This window comes from Camelus bactrianus, chromosome 22, assembly GCF_048773025.1.
Source record: "Camelus bactrianus isolate YW-2024 breed Bactrian camel chromosome 22, ASM4877302v1, whole genome shotgun sequence".
In the NCBI taxonomy this organism is placed as follows: Eukaryota; Metazoa; Chordata; class Mammalia; order Artiodactyla; family Camelidae; genus Camelus; species Camelus bactrianus.
The window spans coordinates 26,402,328-26,416,051 of NC_133560.1; the positions used below are offsets into that span (position 1 = coordinate 26,402,328).

The window sequence follows — 13,724 nt, forward strand, 5'->3', positions numbered from 1 at the left end:
TGTTCTGAGGTTGCTTTTATTCCAAGAATTCTGCGGGCTCCGCCCAGACACTGTTGGCACCGACTCGCCCACAGCACCCACACGCCACAGCACCGTGAGGGCACTCAGCACTTAGGGGAGCCCTGGTCCCCCAGCCAGTCAATGTGACTGAATCCGCCATCGAGGGCCGGCCTGGCTGCCCCTGGGTGGTCCCTTTGCATCCCCTACTCCTCAGGCGGGCAAAGAATCAGGCCTCCACGCCCCTCAATCCCCCAGTTTCAGGGCCCTGTGCTCCGTAGCCCTGCAGCTCTGTCCTTCCCAGGGGGTACTTCCTGCAGTCCCCCAACTCGGAAAGGGGGCCTCTCCAGTCTTGGGCATCTTCTCTGTCCACGAGGCTCCAGATGGCCCCAGCCGGGAGCCCCTGCCTGGGCAGGGAGTGACTAGAGTCAGAGTAACTGTCCTCTAGGAACCTGGGACCAGGCCCCAGGGAGGAGGCTAGGAGGCTGCTTCAGCTGCTGTGGGCTGGATCAGCATGGTGGTGGCCTGCAGCGGATAGTAGCGGCCCCGCCAGGTCTTCCAGAAGATTCCCTTCTTACGCTGCTGCCGCTGCCGTGGGATGGAGTGGAAGTACTGGCCGTTAAGGTTGGAGTGGCTGCAGGTGCCGAACCACCAGCCACCTGCCGGGGTCGGAAGAAAAGGAACAGTCAGGCCTGGGTCCTCAGGCCTCCACTGGGGCTGGGATGGGGATGAGGCCGGGCGCTGGACTTCATGCGCTTGAGATGGGAGGACTTTGGCAATGGTTGTCAAACTGTGTTCTGAGGAACCGCATGTGACAAAGAAAACTTAAGGGCTGTGAGCATCCCCCCCTTCCTGGTAACCACAGCTTTTACATGAGTCGCCCTGGCAAGTGACTTCTCTGCACTCGGCACGTGGCAAACGTTCATTAAAACCTTCCTAGGATTGTCATCTGTTTCACAACCATGTGAAATTAACCAGTATCCCATCCTTCTCTGACCCCTAGAAAGGCAGTTTCATATGCCTCCAATTTCATTAGAACAAGATGGGCTTTGTCTTGGCGGCTCTGCCACAGGCTGGCCACCAGCCCACAAACATCATCTCATTGAATTTCATAACAATCCCATGGAGTGGGCACTCTGGTTACACCCATTTTAAAGATGGAGAAACTGAGGAGGGGAGACATGAAGTCAGCTACCCAAGGACACAGAGCAAGTAAGACAGCGAGGAGGGAGCAGATGGAATTGGGCTTGAAGGCAGGGCAAGGATACAGACGGGAAGGGAGGGGATGCCTTGGCCGTGTGGCGAAGGGCAGGCCAGGGAGGGACAGAGCCTGCTCACCAGAGAGGCTCTTTGCGCAGTTCTTGTCCTGGCGGAGGTCGTGGTCCTGGTCCCAAGTAGAGAAGGGCAGGGAGAGGCCGCTGGGCATGATGGTGGTGGCCCCCAATTTGCTGGCAACAGGCTCCGTGAGCTGCAGGCTGTAGGCTGTGTCCTCGCCACCCAGGTGGACAGGGAACTGCAGTGACTGAGCATTACCTTCCCAGTCCTGCAGCTGCACAGACAGGCGGCTGCCCCGGTCCCCCATGATGCGGTGCACCTTCTCCAGGCCCAGCCAGAATTCACCTGCAGCAGGAGGGGCCAATGGGTGAGACAGGCCCACCTCCAGGGCTCCTCCTCCCCCTGTGTCTGGCCTGCTGGAAACACCCACCTTGGGGGTCTCCAAAGCCATCCTTGTAGGCTGCCCAGGGCTGGTTAAAGTCCACGGAGCCATCCTGGCGCCTCTGAATTACGGTCCAACCTCCATCTGCCCAGAAAGATGCAAAGTCACCCCGAGAATTCTTCTTACCAGGGACCCCAACTCCCCTATCTGGATCCCAAACTCCAAACTGCCTCCAAACCAAGAGAGGGCAATGTCCTTCTCATCGGTCCCAGCAGGATTGGAGGAGGGTGGTCAGAGGGAAAAACTGTGGGCTGGACAGCAGTCAGGGACCTGCCTAGATCTTTGTCTCAAAGACCCAGCAGGGGAGGAGGGGGTGAGGTGGGGTGCATCTGACAGAAAGACAATGGGGTCCAGGATAGTTGAAAACTTTAGGGGGCCAGCACATCCCTACCTGAGGTCATATTGCAGTTAACCAGGAATGGTGGAGACCCCTGGGGCTGGATCTGGAACAGTCCACTTTGCCTCTCTCCCTCTTCGAACAGCTCCTGACAGTCCCTGGGCAGTCCTGTGAGGTAGACAAAGGCAGGGGGATTGAAGCAGAGAGCAGAGAGGGTCTTAGGAAATGGGCGTGTCTGGAGGCTGGGCAGTGGATAACAGGGACAGGAGGGGGCAATCCTGAGCTCGTGAGCCCCCCACCACTTGCCTAAAGTCTTCCATGGCTCCCCACAGCCTTCCTCAACATGGTCTATAAGGCACCCCAGGAGCAGCCATCACACGCATCCTCCCTCCCCCCTGCACTGCAGGCCCACCTTCTGGCCACACACCCTCCTGCCACAGGGACTTTGCACATGCTAGCATTCTGTCTGGGACCCTCTTCCCTTCTTCCTTTCTCTGCCTCTCACTAAAGTTTCCAGCTTATGGAAGGGATGATGTCCCTGACCCCCAGACCTGGCTAGGGGCACTGAGATCTTCCCACTCTCCAAAAGTAGGGTCATCTGGTGGTCTCTCTCCAACTCCCCACACTGAATGAAGTCCATGAGGTCTGAGAACATGGAATGGCTCTTCACCTACCATCTGGTAGCCATGCCCAGGCTGATCCTAGCCCACAGCAGGTATTTAATAAAGGTGAATGAATGACTGAAGGAGCTGGACCAGAAGGGGCAGGGGGACAGAGCTAAGCTCTGCTTTGTTCAGGGGTGGTGTAGATCAGGCCTGGATGGGAATGCGGGTACCCCAGAGACCCTGCCCTGGGGTCGCAGGTATCAGAAGGAGAGGAGGAAGGTTGGAGGAGTGAAGGAGGGAAGGAAGGAATAGAGAAAGAGGGACAGATACGTCTGGAGATTCAGGAAGTCTCAGCCCACTCGCTAGCCGGGAAAGTAGGGAAAAGGTTGCCAGAGGGAGGGGAAGCCTCTGGTCGCGGGGTGAGTGTGTCCGCGCTGTGGGGGTGGGGAGACATTTTCCGGCCCGGGGCAGCTCCCCTTTCCCCTACTTTCCTCTCTTCCAAGCACAGCAGGCAGCCCGCCAAACCACCAGTGTGGCTTCTATTAGCACCAGCTGTTTGTCTCCTCGGCTCTGAACTTTTCCCTATTTGGCAGGGCTGAGCCTGGAGTCCCCAAACCTCCACGGGGCCATCCCCTCCCCCACCACATTCCCCAGCCTGGCCTAGGCCCACTGGCCCTGCCCAGAAGCCCTCCCTCCATCCCAGAACTCTGGTGTGGGAGGGTGTACAGGACCCCTACCTGGGTGGGAGGTGAGGGAGAAGGGTGGCAGGGGGAGGTCGAGGAGCCCTCAAGACAAGAGGGCCAGAAGCCAGCAACCAGCCTGAAGGTGTGAAGAGGGGGTCTGAACTTTCACCTGTGGTGGTCTGCAGACCACCACAGATGCCAGGCCGGGTGATGGGGTAGGAGGACCATATGCAAGCCAGCCAGGTCTGGAGCAGTGAACTTGGTGTGGGACACAGCCATTAGAAGCTGGGAGCCTGTGTCAGACACACACAGACATGCTAGGTTGGAGATCTGGGGTGCTATACACAGTAAAGGGGGGGAGGGATGGGGTGAACCTGGACTTTGGGGCCAAAAGAAAGGTGAGGGACCAGGTGTGTGTGTCAGGAGCCCTGGATTTGTAAGAGAGCTGTATCTGGCCAGGGAGATGGGGGTTCCCTGCCCTACCCGCCCCCAAGATCCACACTCTAAGACCATGGAGAGCCCAAACATCAGAACCTCCCTTCTCATCAGAGAGCTATTCTCCCTTCACTCAATTTCCAGCTTCACTAGCTGGGACCCTCTTGTCCACCATCCCACTTTCCTGGAAGGTTCCAACCTCCAGAAAGATGTCCCTGAAATGTACCACCCCCTTCTCCACACCCCTAGAGCAGCTTAAGTCCCTCTTGGACATTCTTTCCCACCCCCTGCTCCAGTTAGTGGCCAGCAAAGCTTTGGGGAAAGCCCACTGGCTTGCTGGGAAGATGAGTGAAGTGGCCCAGCAGGGGAGGGTCAGGGCTGAAGAGGGAGGTGCCACAGTCATCCCTTCACCAGAGACCTGTGAGACCACAGGGACCCAGGGCCAGGGCCTCTCTGCTTCTCAGTAAGGTGGATCTGACAAGGAGGAGGGAAAGAATGCTAAGTGTGTGTGTTGGGTTTATTTGGGGGTGAGGGGGTGGGATTGTCAGAGAACAGCAAAGGGCTGGATACTCACTGTGCAGGCGGCTGATATTACGGGCTGGTCCAACAAGCTGGGCCATCTTGGGTAGCCTCTTCCTCCTGTAAGGCTTGGCCACCCCGTGGCCCAGGTGCATAGGGGCCAGGTGGCCCACCTGAGACAGGACGGGAGGAGAGTGTCAGGTCTGGCTGGTTCAAGCTGCTCGACCTGCCTGGCTCCGCGTCTGGACCCACAGGTCCAACTTCAACTTCCCTCCCGACTTGGGGCAATCATTGGGCACCTGACTCTGCAGATTCTGAATTTTCAGGTGTTGCTTCTCAAGGTGCCGCTGCTGCTGGGCTACCTTCTGAAAGAGTTGCTGGATTCTGCTGTTCTGGGTCTTGAGCTGAGTCTGAGGAGAGCGTGAAAACCCTGGTGAGAATTCAGCCTTTTGCCACCAAGTTCTCCATCCCGTCTGTCTTTACAACTCCCCATCCTTTGAGCGAGACAAGAGAGCCCAGGAAGCCCGGGATGAGCCCCCAACCCCGCCCCAACCATTTCCACTCCCTTCCGGAGCAGTAGGAGCGTTAAGTACCTGCAAGCTGCGGAGGGTCTCTGGGGCGACGTCGCCGCTGGGAGGGGCCCGACTCGCCCGGACGAGCGGAGGCGCGGGGGCCCCCTCGGGCTCCTTGCAGGAGGCCCCGCACGCGCTCAGACGCCGCTCCAGCGCTCCCAGCTGCCCACGGGTGTGCTCCACGTGCTCGCGCAGCCCGTGGCCGAGCTGTAGGAGTCCGTGCGCCAGCACATTCACCTCGTCCCAGGACGCGAAGCGCGGCTGCTCGGGCGGCTCCGGGCGGCCCTGAGCGCTCAGCAGGCCGGCGGTGGCGGCGCACAGCACCAGGGCTGCTCCGGCCGTCGGCGCAGCGCGCATCCTTCCGGGTGGTCTGGGCCCCGGGACGCGGGGATTCGGGGACCCCGGGCGAGGGGGCGCAAGGGGGACTCGGGGTTCCAGATGCGAAGGCTGGAGACGGGGGTCCCTGGCTCAGGCTCGCTTGGGTGCAGAAGCCACAGAACAGACTAGAATCACAGCCGCTATCCCTGGGCTTGGCTATCCCCTGCGACGCTCTATTATAAATAAGCCCATGCGGGAGTGGGAGGAGCAGCGAGGGAGGCGGGGCGTGGTGAGTTGCGGGGGCGGGGTTCTGTGCGCTGGAGGCCGGGTAATTATGGTAGTAGGGGGCGCCCTGGGTTGCAAAACTCTGGCTCCTCGCACCAGGTCTTGACGTGCCTTCTCCGTGCCTTTTCTGAGGACCAAGGGAGACGTGATTCTCCCCATCCCGTGGTGCCCTTCCAAGCGCCGGAATCCCAAGAACCCAGCCGCCCCAGCTGGTCTCAGTGGGGAAAGGGCGGGCTGCATTCTTGACCCCCTTCCCAAGTCAAAAGCTGGGTAAGAGAGACGAAAAAGAAAGGGCCCTGGTGCGCTGAGTCCAGGAGACCGGGGCGGGAAATCTAGGATGCCTCAAACACCCCGCCTCTGAGAGGCTTTCCGGAGAGCCTCTCAAGACCAGGCTTGACCCCCGGGGAGACATCTCCCGGCTCCCACGCTTCCCTGCTTATGGCTTCGTCACTGAAGATTTTTTAACGTCCTTCATCCCACTCCCAACAACTTAGTGCCCTGGTTGGCAGGGCCCGGGTCTGTTTTTTTCAGTCTCCAGCTTCGGCCTCTCTCACCACTGCCCACTCTCTACCCTCAGGGTCCTCACTGTCTGAGTCTGCCTGAATCAAAGCAAGAACCTCAGAACAGAAAGAAGGGATGCACGGAAGGAAGGTCTGCCCCTCCTCCTCCATTCAGTCATTCAACAAACAGTCCTTTGCTCCTATATGGAGTTCCCAGGCTGGTGGAGAGACCCCAAGACTTTGAGCCCTGGGTAGGAACCGAGTTGGGACAGAAGAGGAAATGAGTGAGGCTATGATGTGGACCACGTTCATTCCAAGGCTAAGCATTTATTAAACCGACGGTCACTAAAGTCCTCCCCCTCCGTCCTAAAGTCCTCCCCCTCCGTCCCCACCAACTTCCCTATACCTCGTCAGAAAATTGGGGCTGGCATAGAAAACTGGCCTGCCAGGGAGAACCTGGGAGATGTTGACTCAGAGCACAGACAGAAGAACAGAGTTGACTTGGCAGGGCTCCGAGCCAGCTTAGCCTCTGGAATCTGAAACTGGGAGCCCCAGGGCTGACGTGCAGGTCACCACTCATACCCTTGGCTGGGCCGGGTGCCAGAATGGCAGATCCCAGCAGCAGTGACAGGCAGATGAGAAGGGCAGGGAAAAAACCTTGGCAAGGGGTGGATCCAGATAGCCACCATCTGCCCTGGCAGCCAGCCTGTTCAGCCCCCAGCCCCTGGCTTCCTACTGAGTGGGGGACACAGCTGTTCCAGAGCACTGTGTCCCTCTCCCTGGCTTCTTGCGCTAAGAAAAATGATCACTTTCCCAACTTCATGGTCTTTTCATGATTCACTGTTCAGGGGCTTCTACCTCCATGCCATGTTTCAGAGGGCATAAAACACACCAAACGCAGGTGTCTTAGAGGCACCTGTAGTGAACAAGTCACAAAACAGTTTGTCCAGGGGCCTGGTGGTGGCCCTGCATTACATCCTAAAAACTGTTCTGTGCAATGTACCTTCTCACCCGGCAATGACATATCACCCTGATCAATTGTTTCTTGAGTACCTGCTGTGTACTGATTACTGTGTTGTATTCATATTTCATAATAGTGGGCAAGACACTTCCCCCTCTCCAAATGTAGGCTATTCTGGTCAAAGCAAATGGCATTAGAAAGGTGACACCTGGGCTGGAATCTCATCAGAAAGGGAAGCAGTGAAACTGACTTTTTTTTTTTTTTTTAATTTTTAACCTGTCTGTGGGCAATTGAATAAACTCCCTGCCTTTGGGAGATTTCAGTCTGGAGCAGGACATAGTCTCATGAACAGTGTTTTTCCATCTGTATCTCTATGACCTAGGTTACTGGAGGCCCTAGACTTCTCTACCAGTCTTCAAGCACTGGGCTTCTGATGGGTTGTACAGGAGGAATTCATAATAAAAATAGCAGTGAACACCTCCTCTGCACTTAACATATGCCAGGGATTGTTCTAAAGGGATTACATATTCACTTAATCCCAGTAACAACCCCAAATGAAGTAGGTACTGTTATTCTATTTTATAGATGAGAACACAGTGAAAGAGAGGTTAAGTCCTTGTCCAAGTTCTCACAGTTATCTAGAGAGAGCTAGGGTTTGAGGCCAGGCTGCCCTGACTCAGAGCTGCGTTCTTAGCAGCCATGCTATACCTCCTTTTCCCATCATGGCCCTGCGATCCTGCCTCCTGATCGTCATGCCTTTGTATAGCTCCTCTCCATCATGTAACTGAGAGGATGTTGTTGAAATGGTGGTGGGTGTGACTTCTGAGGTTAGACCATAAAAAAAATGTGGCTTCTGCCTTTTTCTTGATTAGCTCACTTTGAGTGAGAAGCCAGCTTCCATGCTGTGAGGACACTCAAGCAGCCCTTTGGAGAGATCCACCCAGCAACCAACATCAGCTTGTCAGCCACACAAGGGAGCGATTGTAGAAGCAGATCCTCCAGGCCCAGTCAAGCTTTCAGATGATGTAACCCCAGCTGGCGTCTGTTCGCAGCCTCATGAGACTCCGAGCTCACCCAGCTAAGCCGCTCCCAAGCTCCTGATCCATAGAAACTATGAAATAATAAATGTGTATTGTTTTAAGCCACTCGTTATACAGCTAATACAATAGCTAACACTTAAATAATGCCCACCCTGTGCCTGGCATTATTTTAAGTATTTCACACGTGTACATTCACTTATTATATCCTATGAGGTCGGCACACTACTGTTTTTTGGTTTTGTTTTTTAATTAAGTATGGTTGATTTACAATGTTGTGTTAGTCTGATGTACAGCATGGTGATTCAGTTACACACACACACACACACACACTACACACACATATATATTCTTTTTCACTATAGGTTACCACAAGTTATTGAATATAGTTCCCCATGCTATACAGTAGGACCTTGTTAGTTATCTGTTTTATATATAGTAGTTTGTATCTGCAAATCTGAAACTCCTAATTTGTCCCTCCCTCCCTTTCCCCATGGTAACCATAAATTTGTTTTCTATGTCTGTGAGTCTGTTTCTGTTTTGTAAATAAGTTCATTGGTGTCATTTTTAAAGATTTCACATATAAGTGATATCATAGGGTATTTGTCTTTCTCTTTCCAGCTTACATCACTTAGTATGATAATCTCTAGGTCCATCCATGTTGCAGCAAATGGCATTATTTCATTCTTCTTTATGGCTGAGTAGTATTCCATTGACAATACGTATACCACATCTTCTTTATCCATCTGTTGATGGACATTTAGGTTGTTTCCATGTCTTGGCCATTGTGAATACTACTGCTATGAACATTGAGGTGCATATATCTTTTCAAATTAGAGTTCCCTCTGGATATATGCCCAGGAGTGGGATTGCTGGATCATATGATGTCTGTTTGTTTTGTTTTGTTTTGTTTTGTTTTTTGAGTGAAGGTAGATTTATTCAGAGAGATACATTGAAAGGCAAGAGAGAGGCCATGAGGTGTGGGGGTTGGGTACTCAGATTAGAAGTAGGTACACACTCCATAGACAGAGTGCAGGCCGTCTCAGAAGAGGAAGAGGGGCGACCACGAGGTGCCCTATTGCTGGTTTTTATGGGCTTGGTGGCTTCATATGCTAATAAGAAGAAGGACCAGTCTAAGGGGAAGGGGCTGGGATTCCCAGGAAGTTGGCCATTTCCCACTCTTTGACCTTTTGTGGCTAGCCTTGGGACTGCCATGGTGCCTGTGGGCATGTTATTCACCGTGTTAATATATTACAATGGGAGAATAATGAAGCTCAAGGTCTACTAGAAGTTAAATCTCTCATCATCCTGAGACTCAAGACCTACTGGGGGTTGAGTCTTTCACCATTTTGATATTAATTGCTGTGGCATTCCTTGAATGGCTGTGCCCTGCCCTCTTCCATCCTGTCTCATTCCCCTCTCAGAGATTTTACTCCCATAATCTTATGGGGTTGCAGAGGGGCGAAGGTCCGTCTTCTGAAACTGCTACCAGGCTGAGTAGAGGCATTGACCCTGCCTATCAGGCAGTAAAAATCTCTGAATGCCTAATCTAGGGGCCTCAGAGGCAGGACAGCCTTTTGTTTTTGCATCCAAGGGCTGAGGGTGTGGGCTGGATATGATGTCTATTTGTAATTTTTTGAGGAATCTCTATACTGTTTTCCATAGTGGCTGCACCAAATTACATTCCCACCAACAGTGTAGGAAGGTTCCCTTTTCTCCACACCCACTTCAACATTTATCATTTGTGGACTTTTAAATGATGGCCATTCTGACTGGTGTGAGGTGATACCTCATTGTAGTTTTGATTTGCATTTTCTGATAATTAGCGTTTTGACCATCTTTTCACGTGCCTATTGGCCATCTGTATATCTTCATTGGAGAAATGTCTGTTTAGGTCTTCTGCCCATTTTTTCAATTGGGTTGTTTGGTTTTTTTTTTTGTTATTGAGTTGTGTGAGCTGTTTGTATATTCTGGAAATTAAGCTTTTCCATCACATTGTTTGCAAATATTTTCTCCCATTCTGTATGTTGTCTTTTGGTTTTATTTATAGTTTGCTTTGCTGGCACAATACTGTTTTAATCTCTACTTTAAAGAAGGGGAAACTGAGGCACAGGGAGGTCACATGGTCTGAGAGAGGAGGTGTGGGAGAATAAAGTTTCCCGGGAAGACTAGGACTACTGTTAAGCGTAAACCTGCCCAACAATGTTCTATTTTGAATTCTGGCAGGATTTGACGTTGAGTGCAGCTAATGCTCCCATGAGTCACATTCCTGTCCTCAAATTTGCATAGAAGCCAAGCCGCCTCTGCCAGCTGTCTTCTCCCACCCACCCCTTCCCTCACCCATGTTTTAGGCACAGACCTGCACGATCCTACACTGGCCCCACTGGTGAAACCCCACCTGAAGATATGCTTGGTTTGGTCTGCCCAGAAATTTGAATATCAGGAGGTTTCTAATGAAAATCTAGAATTTTGGCTTCTATTGCAAAATTAGAAGGTCCAGCAGGAGTGGTCTACGGTCCTGTTTGTTTGCGATAGGCTAGAGCTGAGGGGAACTGCTCCCCCCTTTTGGCCAAGGCAAGCCCTCCCATCCCATCACTGTTGTGTGACACAGTCCCTTCCATGCTCTGTCTTGTGCAGATCCCTGAAGCCTCTGGTCACTGCCTTTGGGCTGGTGTTTTTCTGTTGCCAGTCTCAGATCAGGTTAAGTGGGGCCTCTGTTTTGGCACTGCACCCTATAGGGCGAACCCCTCCACCAGGCAAGGGGTTGTAAGAGCAATGGATGTATTTACTGGAGCCCACAGACTCCCTTCTAGATCACTGAGTTTCCACTTGGGGTGGTGAAAAAGTTCTGGAACTAGGTAGAAATTGTGTAACATTGTGTGTGCACTTGATGGCACTGAACTGTATACTTTAACATCGTTATAATTGTCCATTTTCTGTTATGTGTATTTTACCACAATTTAAAAAAATCTAATCTAAAAAACAAATCTTGGTAAAACAAAAAAGAAATAGTAAATTTGAACCTGGTCTTCCATATTGTTTTGAAGGTCTATTTAGGGAAGTGGGAGGTTAGAACATATTTTATTATTTAACAGGGGTTAGTGTATCAGTTTTTCCATTGCTGTGTAACAGACATTCCCCAAACTTAGTGGCTCAAAACCATATCCAGTGGACTCAGGTGAGCAGTTCTTTTCCCTCATGACCCTCCCTCACATACGGAAAGAAAAATATATATTCATATATATTTCTATGTATCATGTATATCCATATATAGTTCTATGTATGTATGTATGTACCTATGTATCTATCTATCTATCTATTCATTCTCTCTATATATGAAGAAAGCCACATTTATATACAGGGAGACACATATATACATATAATATGTATATGTATCTATTACATGCATGCATGTATATAATGCACACATATGTGTGTATATGTACATATATATAAAACTCACATAGAAAAAAGATAATACACACACACACTTTTTTTTTTGAACCATTTGAGGGTATGTTGCAGACATGATTAGTGCCTTTGACTACGAACAAGGACACTCACTTACATAACTGTAGCACAGTTAGCAACTTACAGGAGTTTGACCCTGACAAGGTGCTTTATCTAATCAGCAGTCCAAATTCCGATTTCATCAATCATGCCCCTTGTGACCTTTGCAGCTCTGTTTTCCCTCTGAGGTCCCATCCAGGGTCACACAGTGCCTTTCGTTTTGTGTCTCTTTAGTCTGCTTTGTCCTTTGCAACATTGACATTTTTGAAGTGCACACTTTAGAGAGAATATTTGAAGTGCACACATTAGGGAGAACATTCGGCACTTTGCCTTTGTCTGATGCTCCTTTCTGATGATGCAGTTTTTGGCAGTGATATTGTATCCTCCCTTCAGTGTATTGGGAGGCATGTGATGGGTGTTTGCCCCATATTATTACTGTTAATTGTGATTTTTGATATTTATTCTTTCCCTGAGATACACTTGACATATAACATGATATTAGTTTCAGGGGTACATTGTAATGATTCACCATATATATATAGCCAAGTGATAACCACAATAAGTCGAGTTAACATCCATCATGATACAGAATTACAGAATTTTTTTGCTTATGATGAGAGCTTTTAAGATTTACTTTCTTTTTGGAGGGGAAGAGAGATTAGATTTATTTATTTACTTAATGTTTTAAATAGAGATGCTGGGGATTGAACCTAGGACCTCATACATGCTAAGCATACCGTCTACCACTGAGCTATACCCTCCCTCAAGATTTATTCTCTGAGCAACTTTCAAATATGTAATACCATATTATTAACTGTGGTCGCCGTTCTCTACGTTACATTCCTAGGACTTAGTTATTTTTTTTTAACCGGAAGTTTGTACCTTTTGACCTAATTGTGATTATTTTCACTGCTTGCCTTTAATACTGGATGGTCACTGCTATAATGGGGGAAGCACAGGAACCTAAAAAGGCCAGAGAAGGGACCAGTTCCAGTAAGCAAGGCTTTCTGGGCAGGGCCCCCGAGGCTGAGGGATAATAAGACTATCCAGACAAACAGGGTAGGGAACTGGTGACCCAGATTGAGGAAGAGCATGAAAAACTCACCATCGCCTGGGACCTGTGCCCGATTCTTCCCAGACGATCCCAGAGGAATTTGGGGGCTATGAATGTGGACACCCCAAGAGAGGCTGCTGGGCCTCTGGTCAGGGAACGGCCCCCACCACCCCCAGCCACTACCCAAGCTTTTTCCTGTCAGCCTCTAGTCACTTCCAGGTCTCCAGGAAAGGTCAGCTTTAGGGCAGGAGCCTCAGAGGCTCAGGGCCGAAAGGATGACTCAGATTCTGGGCTGGGGCTCCAGAAGGGAATGGAGTGGCCTCTGCCCAAGATGATCTCCCCAGCTCCACCTAGCCTGGGATCCTGCGTGTGTGTGAACCTGCAGCCTTTGTTCCCCAGGACAAACAGCCCTGAATTCACTCAGGAGAGAATAATAACCAGAAAAGTGCACCTTAATTTAGCACTCACCTGTACCCCATCGGGCACTTGCAGAGTCCATCTTCTGTCCCCCTCAAATCAGCCCTGCAAAGGAAAGCACTCCTTTCTCTTTTGGACTGATGGGCAAACAGAGGTTCTGAGATGTTCAGACATTTGGCCATAGTCACACAGCTTGGAAAAGCCAAGATTTGAACCTAATTCTCTCTAGTTGCAAACCACTGAATTTTTAAAAAATTTTCTTTTTTGGATAAGTTACAGGTTTGTTTGTTTTTTTTCCCCATGGGGGTTATAATCAGGTTTATTTAGTATTTATTTATTCTTACAGGAGGTACTAGGGATTGAACTCAGAACCTCGTACATGCTAAGCATGTGGTCTACCACTTGAGCTATACCCTCCCACCCCTTTTTTTAAATTGAAGTATAGTTAGTTACAAGGTGTCAATTTTGGCTGTACAGCATAATGTCCCAGTCATACATATACACATATATTCGTTTTCATATTCTTTTTCATTAAGTTATTACAAGATATTGAATATAGTTCCCTGTGTTATACAGAAGTTCATTTTTAAAAATCTATTTTTACATATAGTAGTTAATATTTGCAAATCTCAAACTCCCAAATTTATCCCTTCCTACCCACTTTTCCCCCAGTAACCATAAGATTGTTTACTGTGTCTGCTAGTCTGTTTCTGTTTTGTAGATGAGATCATTAGTGTCTTCTTTTTCATTTTTTTAGATTCCACACATGAATGATAT

At 50.2% G+C, this 13,724-nt stretch overlaps 1 protein-coding gene and 1 long non-coding RNA gene across 2 annotated transcripts; one reads left to right on the forward strand and one right to left on the reverse strand.

The window, feature by feature from the left end:
• Positions 1 to 5,400, reverse strand: ANGPTL4 (angiopoietin like 4). The gene is made up of 7 exons (XM_074350871.1): positions 4,887 to 5,400; positions 4,593 to 4,703; positions 4,349 to 4,466; positions 2,106 to 2,219; positions 1,703 to 1,798; positions 1,336 to 1,617; positions 1 to 656 (listed from the first exon to the last, which is right to left on the reverse strand). Exons 1-7 carry the CDS (start codon positions 5,220 to 5,222, stop codon positions 475 to 477), a joined length of 1,239 nt encoding a protein of 412 aa, XP_074206972.1. The 5' UTR covers positions 5,223 to 5,400; the 3' UTR covers positions 1 to 474.
• A 146-nt stretch (positions 5,401 to 5,546) lies between these two features.
• On the forward strand, positions 5,547 to 8,983 carry LOC123611767 (uncharacterized). The gene is made up of 3 exons (XR_006718859.2): positions 5,547 to 5,738; positions 6,046 to 6,119; positions 7,802 to 8,983. It is a non-coding gene; the product is annotated as an uncharacterized LOC123611767 (long non-coding RNA).
• The last annotated feature ends 4,741 nt before the right edge of the window (positions 8,984 to 13,724 follow it).